General features: G+C 43.0%; 1 protein-coding gene across 2 annotated transcripts; it reads left to right on the forward strand.

Annotated features, from left to right (window-relative positions):
• Positions 1 to 449: 449 nt before the first annotated feature.
• Positions 450 to 19,135, forward strand: YBX1 (Y-box binding protein 1). 2 transcript variants are annotated; one of them, XM_032772499.2, is made up of 8 exons: positions 450 to 804; positions 1,244 to 1,307; positions 8,724 to 8,757; positions 12,462 to 12,551; positions 12,783 to 13,085; positions 13,863 to 13,945; positions 14,044 to 14,309; positions 18,759 to 19,135. In XM_032772499.2, the coding sequence occupies exons 1-7, from the start codon at positions 648 to 650 to the stop codon at positions 14,276 to 14,278; spliced, it is 966 nt and encodes a 321-aa protein (XP_032628390.1). In that variant the 5' UTR covers positions 450 to 647; the 3' UTR covers positions 14,279 to 14,309; positions 18,759 to 19,135. The 2 variants fall into 2 exon arrangements, with proteins under 2 accessions (XP_032628390.1, XP_032628389.1); XM_032772498.2 differs by having other exon boundaries at positions 465 to 804; positions 14,032 to 14,309.
• The last annotated feature ends 1,629 nt before the right edge of the window (positions 19,136 to 20,764 follow it).

Raw genomic sequence — 20,764 nt, forward strand, 5'->3', positions numbered from 1 at the left:
CACTGGCCGGGACGCCCCGGGGTAACCGCACGAGTTCAACCCGGGCCACGTGCTCCGGGACCTCCGGCTCCCAGCCCCGCGCGGCAACCCAGCTACGTTAGGCAGGGGAGCGGCCCCGCGCGTTCTCCAGGAGGCGGGATCGGCAGGGAGGCTGCACCAATCACGCTCCGAAAGGGAGGAGCACTGAACTGGCCGAAGAAAGGCCCGGCCGCGGTGATTAGTACAGCCAATGGGTGTGCGCGTTACATGAGAGGCCGGCTCTGCGGCCAATAGATGTTAGCGAGCTCTGAGAACCGGACAGAAGCACCCAATAATTGAGCGCGTTCTATGAGGGGCAGGCACCGTCACCAACGGGTGTGTCAGTGACCGCGTGGGCGGATTTTTAGAAGCCAATGGGTTTGCATGTTGCGTGACGGGCAAGCTCCGCAGCCAGTGAATGAGGTAGTGGGCGGTGCGTACGGGGTGGCTAGCCGGTGCGGGCCGCCATTGTGGTCAGTTCGATCGGTATCGGGAGCGGAGAGCGGAGCCCAGCGAGCCCGGAGCAGGGAGCAGCCCCCCCCCCAACGGCCGGCCCCAGTCACCATCACACTGCGGGAGGCGGCGCAACAGCCAGTCACCACCACCGTCCGCACCGAACAGCCGCCGCCATGAGCAGCGAGGCCGAGACCCAGCCGCCCGCCGCCCCTCTCCCCGCGGCGGCCCCCACCGCCCCCGCCGAGTCCAAACCTAACGGCGGCACCGGCAACGGTGGCAGCGGCCTGGCCTCGGCGGCGCCCCCCGCCGGCGGGGACAAGAAGGTCATCGGTGAGGGGGGGATGGGGGAGCGGACTGAGGGGAGAAAGGGGAGGGGGCTGTGGGCGTCATCCCTCCTCCCCCGCAGGATGGCGCGAGACCCCTTTCTGGGGCGCGCGCAATGGCCGTTGGACCCCGCGCGCCGCCTGAGACGTTGGGCCCCGCGTGCGGCGGTGGATGGGGGCGGGGCTGGCGCGGAGAGACTCAAAATGTCCGCCACGCGGGGCCTTTGTGTGAGACCCACGTAGCCACGTGCCCTCGCGGGACCCCGGCGCGCAGCGCTCCGTGAGGCTTGGCCGTCCTGGGGGGCGGTGGGCGAAAGGTCCGACCGCTTGACCCGCTGGCGTGCCGGGGGCGCTGAGCCCATCTCGGGCGCAGTGGGAGTCTGGCTCGGCTGTACGGAGGTGGGGGTGATGCGTCATGCGACTCACGTTGTTTTTTTTTCTTTCAGCAACGAAGGTTTTGGGAACAGTAAAATGGTTCAACGTAAGAAACGGCTACGGTTTCATCAACAGGTGAGGCGGGAGGTGCCATGTGCTTGCTGCCCGGGCGTGCAGGGGCGGGATGGAGTCCCGAGAGCTGGGTGGGGATTGGGGGAACACTTCAGACAGACTCCCTGCATCTGTCATTCAGCTTGCTGACCAGTCCTCATCTGACACATCTCTCACTGGCTCTCAGATGAGTCTTTAAGAAGTTTCTCAAGTGGCTTAGTGCTGAGATGACTAGCCTGGGGAATGGACTGAAGATTGGGTTGGTGAGTTTGGTGGCTGCTGCAGAACTTTCTCAGGGGAGACATTTGACTCTTGAAGTACATTGTAGTCATGGCATTTTTCCACCCAACACTACTCACATCAGGTTTATTCTTTCAAATAATTGTCTTTAGTTTTACCCCAAACCAGATAAGAAATCCAGTCGTAGTAACTCCCTGTGTCCCTTCCTGCTTCCCCCCAGAACAGCAGGACTAAAACAGTGGGCTGTCATCATAGCCTCATCCTTTGGCATTTGGCCAGACATTTGTCTGCAAGTGTTGTCTTGGCTGACATTCTGGATATTTCCAAGCAAACACTGGACCCAAATGTGGTGGTAGTTTCAATAACATTTTCCACGGTTGCTGTAGGGAATAACGTGTATGGTTGAAGTATGACCTGTTCACTCTCCCATGGAGCTTTTCACAGAAGTGGTAAATTATTAATCCAGATGTCCCCTGTATTCTATATTTCACTTTTATTCTGTTGCAGTGTTTTCAGTAAACTGGTTTTATTTAATAGGGATATTTATTCAGTGTTGGAGGTAGTTGTTTTTCATAATGTAGTGATTCTTGTCTTTGATCCTTTGAGATGATGTTTAAATGTGAAACAGTGCTGGTTCATGTCATGTGTTAATACTTCTTTGATTCTAAGCTGTGTTTAACTTTATAAAAGTGATAAACTTTAGTAACAATCTTGTATTAGATATTGATATTTGCACTGGTATTTTCAAAAGTTATTTGACTGTAAGCATAGTAATTTATACTGAGCTTAGTTTCATTTTTATCAGTGCTTACTGAACTAGAAAGAGCACACTGAGTAAAATGGTCTGGTCAATAGTTTTATATTTTAAACTCATTCAGTTTGCCATTCTGCGCGAAGTTAGATAATTTTTAAATTAAATATCTGTTTAAAACCTGTTCCAGGGAACTTCTAAGATAGCTAACATTGCAAGAAGTTGGAATTTTTTTCTCTATCTTGGAATTTCTTAACTTTGTACATTTGACAGCACTTCTTGTAAACTCCATTTTCACTGTTTGCTCTGTGTTGTCAGCCAGCAAGGGAGACTAACTAAGAAGTCCCTTGTAAAAATACCTCATTAGATTAAAAATTTGCATAAGGAGTTTTCTGAATGAATTTTAAAAAGACCAACTATGTTTCCTGAAGTGTTCTCTGTCAGAAAATGGCTACTTCCAGTTTTTTTTAAAATAGACTCATATTTCAAGTATTTCTTGCATCTTGGAATGTTTTAATGAGAGCTATGTTTGTTAATACGTGAGATGGAATCTCTAGATGTGACTCAGCAGAGGTACTTAAATCCTAGTTGCATTTTAATAAGATGCAGAGTTCTGGAAGCCTTCTGCATGTAGGACTTTCATTGAAGTCAGTGGGTGTTTTGCAAAGAGAGCTTGCAAAAAGCCCTTAGAGTTATTCTCCTTGCCTCCATATTACCTAAATTATCTGGGAGTCTCAGAATACCTGAAGACTCCCCCCTACCACACACCCAAATAGGGTAATGTGAAATAATGCAATAAGCAACTATAATAGACAACAGTTTTATTGTATAAATAAGATGTTTATTTACTCTTCTTAGTGAACCAGCGCGCACACTTCTGCACCAATCCACTTCTTGACATCCCAACAGGTTATTGTCTCACTTTTCCTCCCAACACTCCCAATTGTTTTTGCGCTTAATTAGGAACTAGTGTTGACAAAGCAAACTACGTTGAATTCCTTGTTTATCCAGGAGAGGTGCAAGTGTAGGCTTTGATGTGTTTGTTCATAAAATTGGCTGGATTATGTAAAAGGTCTACTAGATTATCTTTAATTGGTTTTGCACATGTATCATTTAAATGTCTGGATGTTCCTATAGTTTAAGTAAAACACACTTCTTATGTACAGCCTTTTAATTCTATGGCTGAATCTTAAACATCAGACCAGTGATTAGCTTTTTAAATTGTAAATGCTAGCAACTCTTGCATGTGCATGGAAATAGTGGGTTATACATTCTACTTGTAGGGAAAAGCATTTACAACGACATTCATTAAAGAGAATTTCACTTAAAACACAAATGACTTCAGATTATACCAAAAAATAAGTTTAAAATTTGTAAAAGAAGATACTCATTTTGAGGGGTGGGATCGCTCAGTTGCTTGAGCTTTGGCTTGCTAAACCCAGAGTTGTGAGTTCAATCCTTGAGGGGGCCATTTAGGGATCTGGGGCGAAAATCTTTCTGGGGATTGGTCCTGCTCTGGGCAAGGGGTTGAACTAGATGACCTCCTGAGGTCCCTTCCAACCCTGAGATTCCATGATGATCTCATTGCCAGATAATACCACTTGAGGCAATTATTTTAGGAGTTAAAGTATTAATGTTTATATGGATAATGAGCGCATTTTGAATTACATTAGGATTTGCAAAAGGAACTTTTATAAAGGATGTAAATCTTATCCTTCAGGGTGAGCAAACCTCAAAGCAGTGGGGTAGAAAGAAATTTTCCCAAAGGGGATATCATATTCATAACTCTCAGCTACCTAATTTCTTGTGGCTTCCTGTGAAGCATTTGGTACTAGCCACTGACAAGATATTGTGTTAGATGGTCTGAGGAGTGGCAATCTAGAGTAGCATACTCCACTTTGAATTTTAAGAATTTGTTTTAAATGATGGTTGTGGTCCTATTTGACACTAAGTCAGTTAACTTTCAGTTCACTGCAGCTTTCCTTTAAGGTGACTAGGGGAGTTCTAGATCATCTCAAGCCAAATAGGCAGCTGTTACACATTTCAAAGCCAGCTGAGGGTGTTAATCTTGCCAGAAGTAGGCACGAATGATTTTGGCAGGTAAATATGATGATTCAGCACCCTGATCCTAGAGCAATGCTTTGAGAAGCCTGTCATCCCAGCAACTGGGAAGAGATGAGGTTCTGGGATATCCAGAAGGATCTTGTCTTGGGACCTTGCTTGAAGGTTTCATCTTTCATATCTTTTGGCCAATAGGTATCTTATTAACTTGAAGCATCACTAACTGTTGGTAAGGTGAAAATGCTTGTGCTCTTCTCCTGTCTAATGGTTCCTGAAGGCTGTGGTTTGTTGTTACTTTCAGTTTCTCTGCCTACCGAGACAGTAAAGAGGTTTACAATGCAGTGCTCTTCTTAGATGTTCTCAGTTTCTGTGTTCCTGCTCCACTAACCCCTGAAACTCACAGCACTCCCAAGGAATAGCAGCATGAAACGCTCATATTTGTCCACAGAGTGTGTGTTTCTCACAGTTGCCATATAATAAAAGTGGTTCTGTGCCCACACGTAGTGTCAGTATGATATTGGAGATCAGTGTGATGTAAATTATGAACAGGAGTGGTCACTAAACTTAATTAGATGCTATAAAAATACTGATTATTTCATATTACAGTGCTTAAGGGGTCACAGCTGCGATTGCCCAACTCAGGACAGACTGCTGAGAAACCTCAGGACAGACTACTGAGAAACAGAGAGGGCACCTCAAACTGTTTAGTCCATCATTAGATTTCACCAAGCCAGTGACATGTGTTCCTATATCTATACAATGGTTAACAAGACACAAAAACAGTCTGCCTAGGCATTCTAACATCTTGCTCACAACCCATAGAATTGGACTCTGATGGGAGGTTACTGAAAACCAGATTAATCATATATAAAGTTCTTCCAATCCCAAGGGATCAGCCACGTCACCAGGTCAGTATATAATTCTGATCTTACCCAAAAATCACTCTGAGTCAATCCTTTAACTAACAGCTAAAGATTTAATAATAATTTTTTTTAAAGGTTATAAATGTCTAAGGAAACATACATTACAGTTGATTTCCAAGATTGCAGGTCAGGATCATTGCGGTCATAGGTGCAGACTCCAGGGCTGGAGCACCTACAGAAAAAAATTAGTGAGTGCTGAGCATGCACCAGCACCCAGCTACCACCATGCCTCCCGCCCATTGCAATCAGCTGTTCAATAGTGTGCCGGAGGCATTGGGAGGGAGGGGGAGAAGCGAGAATAGGGTGTGCTCGGGGGGTGGAACTGGGTGGGAAGAGGTGGTGGTGGTGGTGGGGCCTGGGGAAGAACAGGGGCTGAACACCCCCTGGGGCTGCCAGTAGGATGACCGGACAGTAAATGTGAAAAATCGGGGTAGGGGGTAATAGAAGCCTAAATAAAAAAAAGACCCAAAAATTGGGACTGGCCCTATAAAATCGGAGTATCTGGTCACCCTAGAAGCTGGTGCCTGTGATAGCAGTGATGTAGACCTGCTAGCTTATAAAAAGAATGGCTTCACCCCAACAGATTAGGGATCATTCAGTTCCCTGTTTTAAGTATCATTGTTAGAAATCCAGTCCAGATATGTGAAGCAGGAAATGAAGAGACAGCAGTGATATTACAGCTTGCAGTTTATAGCCTAGCCCAACTGCATGGAAAGTTGCTAGCCCAATATGAAGTCCAGAGTCACGTGAGCATGAAAAGTTACTGGTGAAAGATGGAGTCTTAGGTCTCATGTCCTTACATGGTTTGCTGAATTTCAGGGGATAGTCCTTGGAAACGAAAGGGCTGTCAACCCATAATGGACTAGCCCTGATGTAAATTTATCGGCTGGGGTTGGGGTGTAACCCAGGAACGGGCAGTGGTTTGAGCATTGGCCTGCTAAACCCAGCATTGTGAGTTTAATCCTTGAGGGGGCCATTTGGGGATTGGCCCTGCTTTGAGCAGGGGGTTGGACTAGATGATCTCCTGAGGTCCCTTCCAACCCTAATAGTCTATGATACGTTTGGTAGAAACACATAGCCAGTATTCATAACTTCAGCTATAAAGATTATACATGCATATAAACAGAATTATCAAACTGACCAAATCATAATTTTTTTCTGTTGATATCTGACATGGCATACTATGTATTAGACAATGCAGTTGCACAACAATGGTGATACATTAGTGACGTACACCTGGCTATCATTCCTTCCATCACATTTCAGTTCTAGACGAAGTCACACAAGTTGTATTAAGACTACTCCCTCCTTGTAGTGACTGTCTATCTTGATTGCAGAATGGACATTGAACTGACTTTATTTGCTGCGGTATTGCTGTGCATGTTCAGCTCTAACTTTCATTACAATATCTGAAGTGACTCCTTCCTACTGAATATTGGTTTGGGTTTTTGCAGATGTATTCACTTGGTTGTCCAGATCAAATCTTTTAGTGTCTTCCCATATTGCTGACCTCTTTAGATTCCTTTGAGTAGTGTTTGAAACTCCTCCCCACTTAACTGCAAATTTGACATGCTTCATCTGAAGGGAAGCGCACTCATGTCTAGGGAAGGGCTTTAATTAGTGCTATCATTCACTGTCCATAGAGACTCATGAAATAAAGGGGGAGTGGGGTGGCAAATGCAAAACTAAATAAAATTGAATAGGTAGTGTGCCTTTCCTACATCAATGCTACCTTGTCTATCCATTTGCTGCCATACAAATGGATTATGCTGTCTTCGTGCAACCCTTGTGTACTGAATGCTTTCACTGATCTGATCCACAAGGCCAGTAGCCTCTACATTCAGGTTCCCCTGAAAGACCCACCATTGACATAACCTGTGAGAGAACTAGCTGGCAGTGAAAATCGTGAGTAATTGGGAATAGCAGATACATTCTATTTTATTTAAAAAAAAGTAACTACTCTTTTTCTGAGGATTGTGAGCTTGCTGGGGAAAGCACTGTGATCTTTGCTTGGAAAGTATCTGGATACTGGGGCTCTACCAGAAATGATTGATTTTAACCATTACCATGCTAAAATTCCCTCCAGTTCTCCTCCCCATATCTCCTTTGGACCTGAGTGGGAGTGGGGAGAGAAATAGCATCTGTTAGGAAATTTGGGGCACCAAATTGCCCCAGATTTCGTGGTTCCCTTCGCAGCTGCCTGGTGCTCCAGTGGCCAGCCCGATCCCACAGCAGGCTGAGCTGGCCAGGAAAGCTGCCCCTGCCCCACCTCTTCCCCAAAGCTTCCACCTCTGCTTCATCCTAGCCCCATCCCTACTCCACGTAGCTACATCCTGGGGACTGCAGCAGGGCTCAAGCGTGACTCCACACTCACTGAGCGGGAGGAAGTGGAGTGGAAATGCCTTGGTTTAACACATTGTTAGTGTAGCCTCACATTCTGCAAGGCAGCAGAAATGGAGGGAGGAGACATAATAGACACATGGCAGTGGCTGCAAACAGTTCCCTGTGGGAACTGAATGTGATGAACCCACACTATCCCACTGGAGCGCACCAGTCTCTCCACTTTCCAAAATGCCAGGGGTGCATGTGTGTGAGATACACACACACACTATGTATCAGAGGGGTAACTCTGTTAGCCTGTATCCACCAAAACAACGAGGAGTCCAGTGGCACCTTAAAGACTAACAGATTTATTTGGGCATAAGCTTTTGTGGGTAAAAAAAACCTACTTCTTCATATGCATGGACTCACACTGTGTGAGAGAGAGAGAGAGAGACTGTGTGTGTCAGAGAGAGACACACACATCCCTTTAAGCATGCTGACTCCACTCTAAGTACACTGCCTTTTTAAGTAGATCACCAAGTTGACAGCAGTTGTTGTCAGCAAGCTCCCTCCATCCTGAGCCCTGTTGCATTCCCCACTGATCTGTGGAGATGGGGTACAGGAGTGGGGGGAGAAGGGACACCCTGACATCAGTTCCACTCTTCTCTCCTGCACAGCAAGCAGGAGGCTCCTGGAAGCAGCTCCAAGGCAGAGGGCAGGAGCAGCACACCGCAGTGGGGAGAGGGACACCTGAATTGCCTGGTGAGGGACAAGAGGGACGGGACACCTGAATAGCCGATGAGGGAGGGGCTGCTGACTCACCCTAGTTCGCAGCCCCCACCAGCTTGCTCCAATGGGCTGCTCTTCCTGCAAGCAGTGGACAAAGCTGGTGGCTGCCAAACAGCATTATAAGGGAGCATGGTGCAACTTTAAACAAACATGTTCTCTAATAGATCAGCGACATAACGTTAACCGGTACAATGTTAAGTGAGGAGTTACTGTACTGATGCTGATAGCCATTGTGGTCCTTGTCAATACCTCAAAGTTAGCATTTGGCCTCTAGCCGATCCTTAGTGAGTCTAGAAAATGTGCTGGTTTTGTTTACACACCCTTTCTGAATCTGAATTTTATTATGTGTTGCAGGAATGACACCAAGGAAGATGTATTTGTACACCAGGTGAGTTACTTTTGTGCAAATGGGAGTGCTGATACCTCTTTTTAGAACTAAAGCTTGTTATGCTGACTTGGTGAACTGTACTAGTTGAACCTTAAGCAAAGGGAGGGGGAGCATATTAGATGCTGTGTTCACTGAAGAAATCTTAATTCTCCATGGACATCTGCCTTAACACCATGGAATTTCATTATGTGGGTACCAAGTAGTACTATCCTGCTATAATGCAACCCAGTATAACGTGGGTTTGCATGTAGTGCAGTAGCAGCGGGGCTCTGGCTGCTGTGGGGAGCCCAGGGCCCTTTAAATCACTGCTGGAGCCCTGCTGCTGCTGCTGCAGCGGGGCTCGGCCAGCAATTTAAAGGGCCTGGGGCTCCCTGCAGCCGGAGCCCCGGGCTCTTTAAATTACCTCTGCAGCCCTGCCAATGCTACCTCGATATAACGGCGTTTCACCTATAATGCGATAGGGATTTTTGGCTCCCCATGACTGCGTTATATCAAGATAGAGATGTAGTTAAGGTTGCCAAATAATCTCAATTGCAATCCTATATTTTTCATGCCTGAGCAGTTTCATTTTTTCATGTTTTCCACTTAACTTGAAAACTGCATTGTGTGCAAGTGTACAATTTCCCTTAATCTGTTAAGATATTTTTGAAGAATTTGCAAAAGAATAAAAGAACTAGCCAAAAAAAAATTAAAAATCCAAATACACCTCTACTCCAATATAATGCGACCTGATATAACCTAAATTTGACTACAACACGGTAAAGCAGTGCTCGGGGTGGGGGCTGTGCACTTAGGCGGATCAAAGCAAGTTCGATATAACATGGCTTCACCTATAACGCAGTAAGATTTTTTTTTTTTGGCTCCCGAGGACAACATTATATCAGGATAGAGGTGTAAATGTTTGACTGTACTTCATGGGGGGGAGAAGTAAAATTCTGTCATTGGTTAGAAACTATAAGAATACATGGAAAATTCACAGCATGGGAAGAAGTAAATAATGGGTGCAATAGGAATAAAACACCCCATGAAATTCAGCTATCTTATTTAAGTTGTGGACTTGCTGCTGCAAGGTGTTTGTGAAAGCTTAGGGGAGTTTAAAGATTGCTTGATTGAGTGCCTGCACTTACATTTGACTAAAATCTTTGAGATATGAACTTTAATCTCTCAAAGCATAAAGCAGTTCACACCTGTAATAAGTTAATACTTATTAACTAATGACCCAAAGAGCAGGCTATTCCCTAATGAACAAGTATGGGAGTTTTACAGCTTCCTAGGCAGTCAGTACAACCTGTAAAAAAGGGCAGGTGGTCTGATGCATTATGGTAATTCCCATGTTCTACATGCACAAGAGGACAGAATCGTGAAGATTCAGCTGTACTATTTTATATTTCCTGATTTAAACACATACGTTATTTAAAATCCAGATTGTATTAAAGGACCCGTGGCAATCTGAAAATCATACTTCTGGCAAAAAATCTTGAACTTAGGAAAGTTACAACACCTATAAGTACTACAACTGAAAAGTTACAACATTTCAGTTAACTTTGTGCAACTTACAAAACTAATTTACTATTTTGTGTGGCCAGTTAGCCAGGAATAAACTTAACTGTACTGACTCTTGTAAATATTTAAAGGGAGCAGAATACCCTTTCTGTTTTTAAGTAATTTCAGAAAATGTACCATTACTTAAAAGGACATTTATATTTTTTTAGGTTAACTAGTAAGTTTTGGTCAGTAATTGAGTATGTCCTGAAATCTTCCGAAAAGTGTGAAATATGACTGATCATCAAGAAAATAGTAAAGCTTGGCTAGAAAATTAGTAAATTAATTGGAAAATAAATTTTAACTAAGTTTCAGTCTCTATAATTACTTCTAAGATTGTGAAGTGAGATATACTGATGAAACGCTATACGAGAGCTAGTTATTAGGTGTTTTTTAAAAATATGTAATTTGATGATGTTGTTTTAATATAGGCAGTGAGTACATGGTAAATAGTAATCAGTTTAGATCCAATCTGAAATAAATATAAAATCTGTGACTTTATGAAGCAAATCTCTAATTTGATAGGCATTTGAGGAAGATACAAACTCTCTCCCATCCTGTTACCAGTTTGGGTTCTTTTCAGACATCAGTTATGCAGAGCAACAAGGGGAGCAGGTTTTCCTGGTGCCATCTTAACACAGAACACTAGGTCTGTAGACAGAAAATTTGCAAACGTGTTGTTAGAGTGGATTTCATTCCCTCTGAGGCATGAAAATGCTGAAGCTGTCAGCACTATTTCACTTTTGTGAAGTTCTCATGCTTGTGTGCTACTTCTGAGCTCAAAGTGTTTGGTAAACAAAATGTAGTTTTGTGAGGGATTAGTGTGTACTGAGTATTTACAGCATTTATTAAAAATCTCTTCTGTTGACTCCAGAAAACATGGGACTTTTCAGTATGTAGTTGCATAGTCTGTTAGAAGCTATAGGATTGTTTCTGTAGTGTTGCAAGTTTAGACAGCATAATCTTAATTTTAAAATATACTCAGAAATACAGGATTGAGCACTTTTTTTGATCAGGGTGTAAACTAAGCTTTTTAAACAGCCTTGCAATGTTGTGGCTACAACTGACTTGAGGGAAGCCGTGCCTCAGCTTCAGGCTGTGTTCAAGTTTGAACTGAAATGAAATCAGGCAATTAAGATTTCCTCAACTGTAATTGTACCATTGCGTGTAGTACTTGCCATGTGATTTTACATTAGCTTATGCTGTTTAGTTTTAGACATCAATATCTAGACTATAGAGTAGTATAAACACTGCTGTGGAAATGTCAGTGTCTCTTGCAAAATCTCAGGTATTTTAGAGGTTTTTAAAGGTTTTTAGAATTTATAATCCAATAACTATTTTCAAACTGAAGGGCACTTAAATTGCTACACAGATACCCAAATAAGTGACCTGACTTTAAAAGTGGTGAGTTATCATAGTTTCAGTGACTTCAGTGGGAGTTTCATGTGTTCAGTACTACTTGGAAAAAAGGCCACTGGTCTGGATGTGCTTTTTTTTAAGTAGTCTTAGTTTTGCGGGGAATAATAGTGTGATGGAATCCTGAATACAGAAATTCTGGGGTAAAGTTTTTTCTTTTGTATAGATCATTACTGAGAGTCTTTTCAAATATTCCTGACAGTGATTTGGTTTATCAGTTTGATTGCCTTATCTCATTTTTTTAAATTCTTCAAGGCATGGCAGTTAAGTGGAGTAAAGCTTGCTGACAAGCATGCTCCTAGTTTTGACAGTACTGGACATGAGCAGGCTATTTGCTATACTAATGCTGCATGCCCTGTTGTATTGTCAGACTTATGGGAACCGTCATAGGCTAGTATCAGTGGCTTTTGACACTTATCTGGTAGGTCTGACTCCAACTAATTTAAATATTTGTAGCATTATTTTAAGATGTATTCGAATATTGCCACTGTAGTTGAAATTACATGTTACTGTAAGCAGTCTTGGGCTAGCACTTTTTGTTAAACGTTTTCCCTGTGAAATCTAGCATATTTCTGTTGAAACTAAAAGTTAGTTGGTATTGCTGAATTTCTGGTTCAAGGAAGCACATTCTCCCAAGGAAAACTGAATGATCATATACATCCAAAATCGAGGAAACCTCTTCACAAAACTTTGCAATCTCTGCATGCTGTGCCTCTAAAACTAATTCTGGAATGTTGTGTTACTAGACTGCCATAAAGAAGAATAACCCCAGGAAGTACCTTCGCAGTGTAGGTGATGGAGAGACTGTGGAGTTTGATGTGGTGGAAGGTGAAAAGGTGAGCATATCCTCTAGTGTTAAAACTCAGAAAAATTGATTTGCAATTTGGGCTGATGTTTGGTGGCTCTGAGTAGATGGGTAATGGGACACGTCCAAGGAGGTTACTTTTTTTTTTCACGCTTTACATCTGTGCTCAGTTAATCCTGATTTACTTACATTCTCATGCCATAACTGATTGACAGCTTTTTTCTCTTATGATCACTACTTAACACTGTCACACTGTTTTTAGGGTGCAGAGGCAGCTAATGTTACAGGTCCTGGTGGAGTTCCAGTACAAGGCAGTAAATACGCAGCAGACCGTAACCATTACAGACGGTATCCACGACGTAGGGGTCCTCCACGCAATTACCAGCAAAATTACCAGAACAGTGAGAGTGGGGAAAAGAACGAGGGATCAGATAGCATACCAGAAGGACAAGCCCAACAGCGCCGTCCCTACCGCAGGCGGCGGTACCCACCTTACTATATGCGTAGACCTTATGGGCGTCGACCACAATATTCCAACCCTCCTGTGCAGGGAGAGATAGTGGAGGTAATTTTTCTATAACATTTGATACTGTACTATCTTATAATGGAAAGGGGTCCGGAGTTTCAGCTGCCTATGTGTAGGATGTTGGGTTTGTTTCCTGCGTGTAAGGTTTAGCAATACAAGTGAGTTAAAGAGCAGAAATCTTGTTTGCCAGCAGACTGTCAATTCAAAAATGCTATAATTGAAATGTGAATCAGTAATTTTTTCACATAGTTTTTTAATTATTTAAAAGTAATCACCTAAACTAGACTTCACATAAAATGGATCAGTTTGTGCCCCGGGACCTCTTTGGTGCTTACCAGATACTTTGCTCTTGCCCAACAAAGATTCAGTGTTCCAGACTGCCACTGTGGCTAATTGGTTTAAGTCATTTAGTTCAGGAGTTCTCAACCTTTTATTTTCTGAGGCCCTCCCCAACCTGCTATAAAAACTCCACAGCCCATCTGTGCCACAACAGCTTGGTTTCTGCATACGAAAGCCAGGGCTGGCATTAGGGGGTAGCAAGCAGGGCAATTGCTTGGGCCCCCCACAAAGCTAGGTTGCTTGGGCTTTGGCTTCAGCCTCGCATGGCAAGACTCACGGCACAAGGGTTCAGCCCCGTGCAGTGGGGCTTTGGCTTTCTGCATTGGACCCCAATGAGTCTAATGCCTGGCTATGCTTGGAGGACCCGCCTGAAACCTGCTCATGACCCCCCCATGGGGCCCATGACCCCTGGTTGAGAACCACTGAGTTGGTTCGCTCTTGTAGCTGGCTGAGTCGTCTTGATGTACATTATTTCAGGGTGCTGACAACCAGGGTGCAGGAGAACAAGGCAGACAAGTCAGACAGAATATGTATCGGGGATACAGACCACGATTTCGCAGGTATGCTGCAGCTCCACTTGTTACGTTATGAAATTTTGTGAATGTGCTGGAACACAGTGGTCAGATGCTGCATCCTTAAAGCATAGCTTGATTTTCAGGGGTCCTCCTCGTCAAAGACAGCCTAGGGAGGAAGGAAATGAAGAAGATAAAGAGAACCAAGGGGATGAGACCCAAGGTCAGCAGCCACCTCAACGTCGGTACCGTCGTAACTTCAACTACCGACGCAGACGCCCAGAGAACCCTAAACCACAAGATGGCAAAGAGACGAAGGCAGCCGAACCACCAGCTGAGAACACGTCTGCTCCCGAGGCTGAGCAGGGCGGGGCTGAGTAAATGCCGGCTTACCATCTCTACCATCATCCGGGTGGGTATTCTCATTCTCTTTTGAGGATATTATACTATAATAGAGTTCCTTCAAAAGCTTTCTTTGACTTCTAACCTACTTCAGGTTTTAACTGTTATAGTATATATTTCTTGCAATTTGGATTTGGTGTGAATGCACATGTTAGGTAACATGACTTATTACAGCTTGCAGGTTCAAGTACTTTCAACAGTACAGCTATAAACTAATTGGGGGACTTAGCTGCAGCAGGGTTCTGATTTCTAGATGGGATCTTAGCCATGTCCTGTACAAGGCTAGTCTGGCATATGTTCTGTGCGTTAGCCTGGTGGCAGGTATTTAGCTCTCATGTGTGCTGAAAATAGCAATCATGTGGTGTGGTGGTAATTATACTGTGAATGAGATCTTCGTCACACCTTACAACTATATGGAACAAATATTGAAATAACCGAACATCTACAAGTAAAAGCAGCATTGTTTGCTAATTCTTTAAAAGATGAACCCTATTCTTGTTTGACTTTTGGTAGAATTATGTAAGTAGTAGATGAATGGAACAGTGGGCTAATGTATTTTAGTTATTCAGCTGAAAAATTAACTCAAACTGGCTTGGATTGGGTCACTTTCAGATGGTCTGAAGATGGGCTGAAACACTTCCCACAAGGTCACAATAAACACAATGTAGTGACTTGAGGGAGATGTTCTAGTGGGGTTATTGCAGATGTTAGAATCAGTCATCTGGAGGGAAGAATAGCAGTACATTAAAACTTGATTGAGGAGTTGCTAAAATCAACTAGGACTGAGGAATAACCTAGGATGCTAGCAATGATGAGCAGCCAATTAGGCATGAATCTGCAATATGGTATGCCAATAAAAAACCAGTGTCGAGTTTGGCTGCATGTGCAGAGACACCACATCAAAAAGCTGGGAGGCAACAAGTAGTGCTTGATGTGGCTGCCCTTGTAATATTGCATTCAGTTTTGGCCTTTGCTTTATCAGAGGAATGTTTTATTGACCATGGCGAAGTTTGTAAAAATGAAGATTGGAATATGGCCTTTATTTAGTAACTTATCTTTTAGCTATCATGGGAATAGGCTCATTTCTAGGACCATCACTATTCCTGCCCTTTGTTTGTTTTCCTCACTCCCCAAACCTGCTTTTCTGTGTTTGTCTTTGTTCCTTGTCTTTGTATGTCCTCTGTTCTTTTTCATCTGTTTCCTCCACTGCACCAACCTTTAGTTCCCACTCTGCGGACTACCACTCACCATTCTGTGAAATAGTTAAGGTAGACACCCCTGCATTATCTCCTAATGTAATTTGCCTGTGCTCCCGCTTGGGCTGGGGGCCAGGGCGGAGCTGGGGGTGGAGCAGGGCTGGGTGGTGCTCACTCCCTTCCTCCCAGAGGGTGGCCTGGGCCTCACTGCACCCCCCGAATGTTCCCCTGTGTCCCCCTAGGGAGACAGGCCCCACAGTGTGGGGACCACTGATGTAGACACTAGTGTTGTCATTAGTCTTTAATATTAACACACCAAAGGGATTATTAGGGAATGCAGGAGTTTGCACCTGAGTTACTGTTTAAAGCCTGTGATTCAGAAAGGCAAGACTGGGAGTTTGTTGTTCAGTTCATGCTTTCAAGGTTGCACTCCTAACCATGAGGGCTAGAGACTCCTTAAATGAAAGTTTAGATTCTGTTGAATTTGCATGTCATACAGGTCCAGTTTATTTGATTGGACACCTAGCAAAGAGCTTGCTAGTAGCTGGTAGATGTGAACACCTGTCATTCATCTCAGAAGGTGTTAATCTTAAGCGATGTGTTAAGTCAGATGGAAACTTTAGTTTCTCCTTAACATGGACAGTAGCGCTCATCTATTTCTTGTATACTGGGAGATCTTTGGGTGCTTAGACGACACTTGAAGAGATAGTGGAATCAGATTCTTTTTCATGCTTCTCCCCCAGAAAAATTCCTCGCTCCTACCTTAAAGGGGAAAGAAGATGCAATATTTAAATATCTTCTGGACAGCAAAAGCCAAAACCACCAGGGGCCAGAAGCCTCAGACTCGCACAACAGCCAAAACTTTAGTCTTTTACCTAATCTATGTGAGAACTGCAGCAAACTGTGAATTTAAAACATAACACTGCTGTAAAATCAATTTTGATACAATCCTTCTCAAATAACATTGTACTGAAAGTCTCTGGAAAGAGGATGGGAAGAAGTACACTGACACATAGCTTAAGGTCAAATGCAGCATATGACCCAATAGATAAGTGGCTTCCTCACAAAAAAAAGCTGTTTTGATAACTGTAATAGGTACGCAGCAAGTAAAATGATGGCACATAGTCAACTGAACTCCAGGTTTAAGTGACAATAATGGGGAAAATTTCTGAGCTAACACTGCATAGGAAAGATGGGAAATATGGCAAAAGACCACCAGGGTTTAACTAGAAGCTCTTCAATGATCTAAAAATAAGAGTCTTAGAAAAAGTGGAAACTAGGTCAAATTACAAAGGATGGATATAAACTAATACCAGAAGTATGTAGGGACAAAATGAGAGGCCAAGGCACAAAACAAGATCAAACTAGCTAGAGACATAAAGGATAACGAAAGCATTCTACAAATACATTAGAAGCAAGAGAAAAGGCCAGAGTAGGCCCGTTATTGTCAGGCCCCGCTCCCCAAAACCCATTGAAGAACACAATGTGGAAATGATAGAGGTCCTTAATGACTTCTTTGACTCGGTTTTCACCAAGAAGGTTGGTGGTGATTGGATGTCTAACATAGTGAATGCCAGTGAAAATGAAGTAGGATCAGAGGCAAAAATAGGGAAAAAACAAGTTGAAAATATTTAACTTCTCTAAGTAATTTTTAAAGTCACCAGGCCCGATGAAATGCATCGTAGAATACTCAAGGAGCTGACTGAAGCAATAGCTGAGCCATTAGCAATTATCTTTGAAAAGTCATGGAAGACAGGAGAGATTCCAGAAGACTGGAAAAGGACAAATATAGTGCCCATCTATAAAAAGGGAAATAAGGACAACCCAGGAAATTACAGATCAGTCAGCTTAGCTGCTGTACGTGGAAAGATAATAGAGCAAATAATTAAGCAATCATGTTGCAAACATCTAGAAGATAAGAAGGTGATAAGTAACAGCATGGATTTGTCAAGAACAAATTGTGTCAGACCAATCTGATAGCTTTGTTTGACAGGGTAACAAGTCTCATGGATGGGGGGAAGTGGTAGACATGGTATGACTTGACTTTGGTCAAGGTTTTAATACCGTCTCGCATGATCTTCTCATAAACAAACTAGGGAAATGCAACCTAGGTGGAGCTACTATAAAGTGGGTGCATAACGGGTTGAAAAACCATTCACAGAGTATTATCAGTAGTTCACAGTCATACTGGAAGGGTATAATGAGTGGGGTCCTGCAGGGATCAGTTCTGGGTCCGGGTCTGTTCAATATCTTCATCAGTGATTTAGATAATGACTTAGAAAGTACACTTACAAAGTTTGCAGATGGTACCAAGCTGTGAGGGGTTGCAAGTGCTTTGTGAGGACAGGATTTTTATTCAAAATTATCTGGACAAACGAGAGAAATGGTCTGAAGTAAATAGGATGAAATTCAATGAGGATAAATGCAAAGTACTCCACTTTGGAAGGAACAGTCAGTTGCGCACATATAAAATGGGAAATGACTGCCTAGGAAGGAGTTCTGTGGAAAGGGATCTGGGGGTCATAGTGGATCACAAGGTAAATGAGTCAACAGTGTAACACTGCCGCAAAAAAGCGAACATTATTAGGAGTGTTGTAAGCAAGACACGAGAAGTAAGTCTTCCGCTCTACTCTGCGTTGATTAAGCCTCAGATGCAGTATTGTGTCCAGTTCTAGGTGCCACATTTCAGGAAAGATATGGACGAATTGGAGAAAGTCCAGAGAAGAGCAACAAAAATGATTAAAGGTCTAGAAAACATGACCTATGAGAGAAGATTGGAAAAAAAAAATTGGGTTTGTTTAGTCTGGAAAAGAGAAGACTTATGGACTTAACAGTTTTCAAGTACTTAAAAGGTATTACAAGGAGGAGGGAGAAAAATTGTTTTTAACCACTGAGGATAGGACAAGAAGTAATGGGCTTAAATTGCAGCAAGGGAGGTTTAGGTTGTACATTAGGAAAAACTTCCTAACTTTCCGCGTGGTTAAGCACTGGAATAAATTGCCTAGGGAGGTTGTGGAATCTCCATCATTGGAGATTTTTAAGAGCCGGTTAGACACCTGTCAGGGATGGTCTAGATAATGCTCAGTTCTGCCATGAGTGCAGGGTACTGGACTTAGATGACTTCTCGAGGTCCCTTCTAGTCCTATGATTTGTGCACCTTAAGTGTTCCAGGAATCTGTGTTGAATTAATTTTGTGAATGATTTACCACCAGGAACACTTAAGCCTGCAACACACATCTTTGACAATCTTTTTCCGTTTCCAGTTTAGTCATCAAAGAAGAAAAGAATATGAAATAAAGAGAAGAATATGAAATTCCAGCAATAAGAAATGAACAAAAGAATTGGAACTGAAGACCTGAAGTGCTTGCTTTTTGCTGTTGACCAGATAACTAGACTATCTGCATTATCTATGCAGCATGGGATTTTTATTATTTTTACCTAAAGAAGTCTCCTTTTGGGAACGACAAAAATGTTTTTTAAAGGCCTGTTTTTTCTCAACACACCTTTAAAGGTTTTTAAATTGTTTCATATCTGGTCAAGTTGAGATTTTTAAGAACCTCATTTTTAATTTGTATGAAATGTACACCTGATTTTTTCAAGTCAAACTGCAAGCATCTGTTAATAAAGGTCTCAAAGAATTGCCTTGTGTGTTTCTGTTTCAGCTCTGCTTTTCCTTTTACTGAAAGGTTACAGACTGCACCTTAAATGTTAGTGTAAAGCAATATAACTGCTTCTTTTAAAATACTTATAAGGGGACTTTGGACTTACTTGATATTAGTGTTGTATTCATCCGCTGTCATTTTGGATTACTTGGAGATCTTTATCAAAATTAATCTTGAGCGCTTGTGCTAGTCAGTCTATTCAAAAGCTCCCTCAACTCTTGCCCCAATGAGCACATCTTTATATCCAAAGTCCATGTACTTAAGCATTCTGAAGCCAAACACGTGACTGTTCTCCCTTCTACCCGCCCTGCCCCATCTCTTTTCTCCAGTGAAGTTAACTAGGTTATCAGCATATGTTTCTGCACTGAGAAAGTTGCAGCAGCAAAATGCTGATGGGCAAGGAACTGCTAAAGCTTCCTGCTTCTCTGGCAGGCACAATGGTGGGTGTGGGGCTTGAGCTGAGTTAACTAGAAAACACTTTTAAGTTTGTGGAGCTGCAGTTGAGGCCCAGGCTCTGCCCTCATTCCAAAAGATAAGGCTTGGTAAGCAGTTTCAGTGTGTGGTGTATAGAGAGGAGGAAATAGAGCCAGTGTTGATAGCAGCAACATAAAAGGGGTAGGAGGGAAGCTGCCTTAGGCAAAACCAGAATTGTATTCCAGAATATAACAATTTACATTGTTTCAGAATTTAATTTTCTACTGTAGGACTTGGGTTCATTATAGCATGAAGTACATGGGGCCCTGGTGATGGTATCCTATAGCCTACTATGCACAATGTGTCCATTTTGTTTGTTTTTCACCAAAAAGTTTAGTAGCAATTTGGACATCTAATTTAATGCCAGTGAAAATGGTAGAATCAGAGGCTAAAATAGGGAAAGAACAAATTAAAAATTACTTAGGCTTTGTCTACACTAAAGAGTTTTTTTGATGCAAATTGAGTCAACAATCAAGAACCAGTATAATTACATGGATTGTGCATGTTCACACTACGCTCCTGTTGCCAGTATGTGTCTAGCTGCTCTAGCATGGACAGCGAAGCAGTGTACTGTTGGTAGCTATATCACTGTGCTACTTGCCACCTTCTGGAGCTTGGAGTTGTGGGAAGGCAGAGTGTATCACAGTGCATCGAGGGGGAGGGTTCAGTGTCCCAGGATGCAGTTCTTACTGTCTCAGCATTCTATGGGCTTTCAACTGCATTTCACAGCATTTTTCAATGGCCTCTTGTTTACTGTGTGCCCACCATCTCTGTCTGAAAGGATGGATGCTGTACTGCTCTCTACTGTTGTAGTTACTGTTATGAACACATCATGGATGGTCAGGCAGTATATCTTGAGTTCCGAATCTGAACAGGAATGAGTTGTCTTACCCGCTGTGTGCCATGGAAAGAAACACCAGTTTACTTTTGGTGTTCACGAAGTAGCAGTACATGGTAGACCCTCGCTTTTGGGCTCGGGGAAACAACCACTGAGTGATGGGATTGTATCATTATGCAAATCTGGGATGAAGAGCAGTGGCTGCAGAACTTTTGGATGTGGAAAATCACCTTCCAGGAACTATGTGCGGAGCTTGCCTCAGCACTGTGGTGCAAGGACATCAAAGTGAGAGATG

Source organism: Chelonoidis abingdonii, chromosome 23, assembly GCF_003597395.2.
Source record: "Chelonoidis abingdonii isolate Lonesome George chromosome 23, CheloAbing_2.0, whole genome shotgun sequence".
Classification (NCBI taxonomy): domain Eukaryota; kingdom Metazoa; phylum Chordata; order Testudines; family Testudinidae; genus Chelonoidis; species Chelonoidis abingdonii.

Coding starts and splice junctions, on each gene's coding strand:
- YBX1 (XM_032772498.2), top strand. CDS start 648: ATGAGCAGCGAGGCCGAGACCCAGCCGCCCGCCGCCCCTCTCCCCGCG. Junction 12,552..12,782: donor ATGTGGTGGAAGGTGAAAAG/GTGAGCATATCC, acceptor CACTGTTTTTAG/GGTGCAGAGGCAGCTAATGT. Junction 13,946..14,031: donor TACAGACCACGATTTCGCAG/GTATGCTGCAGC, acceptor CTTAAAGCATAG/CTTGATTTTCAGGGGTCCTC.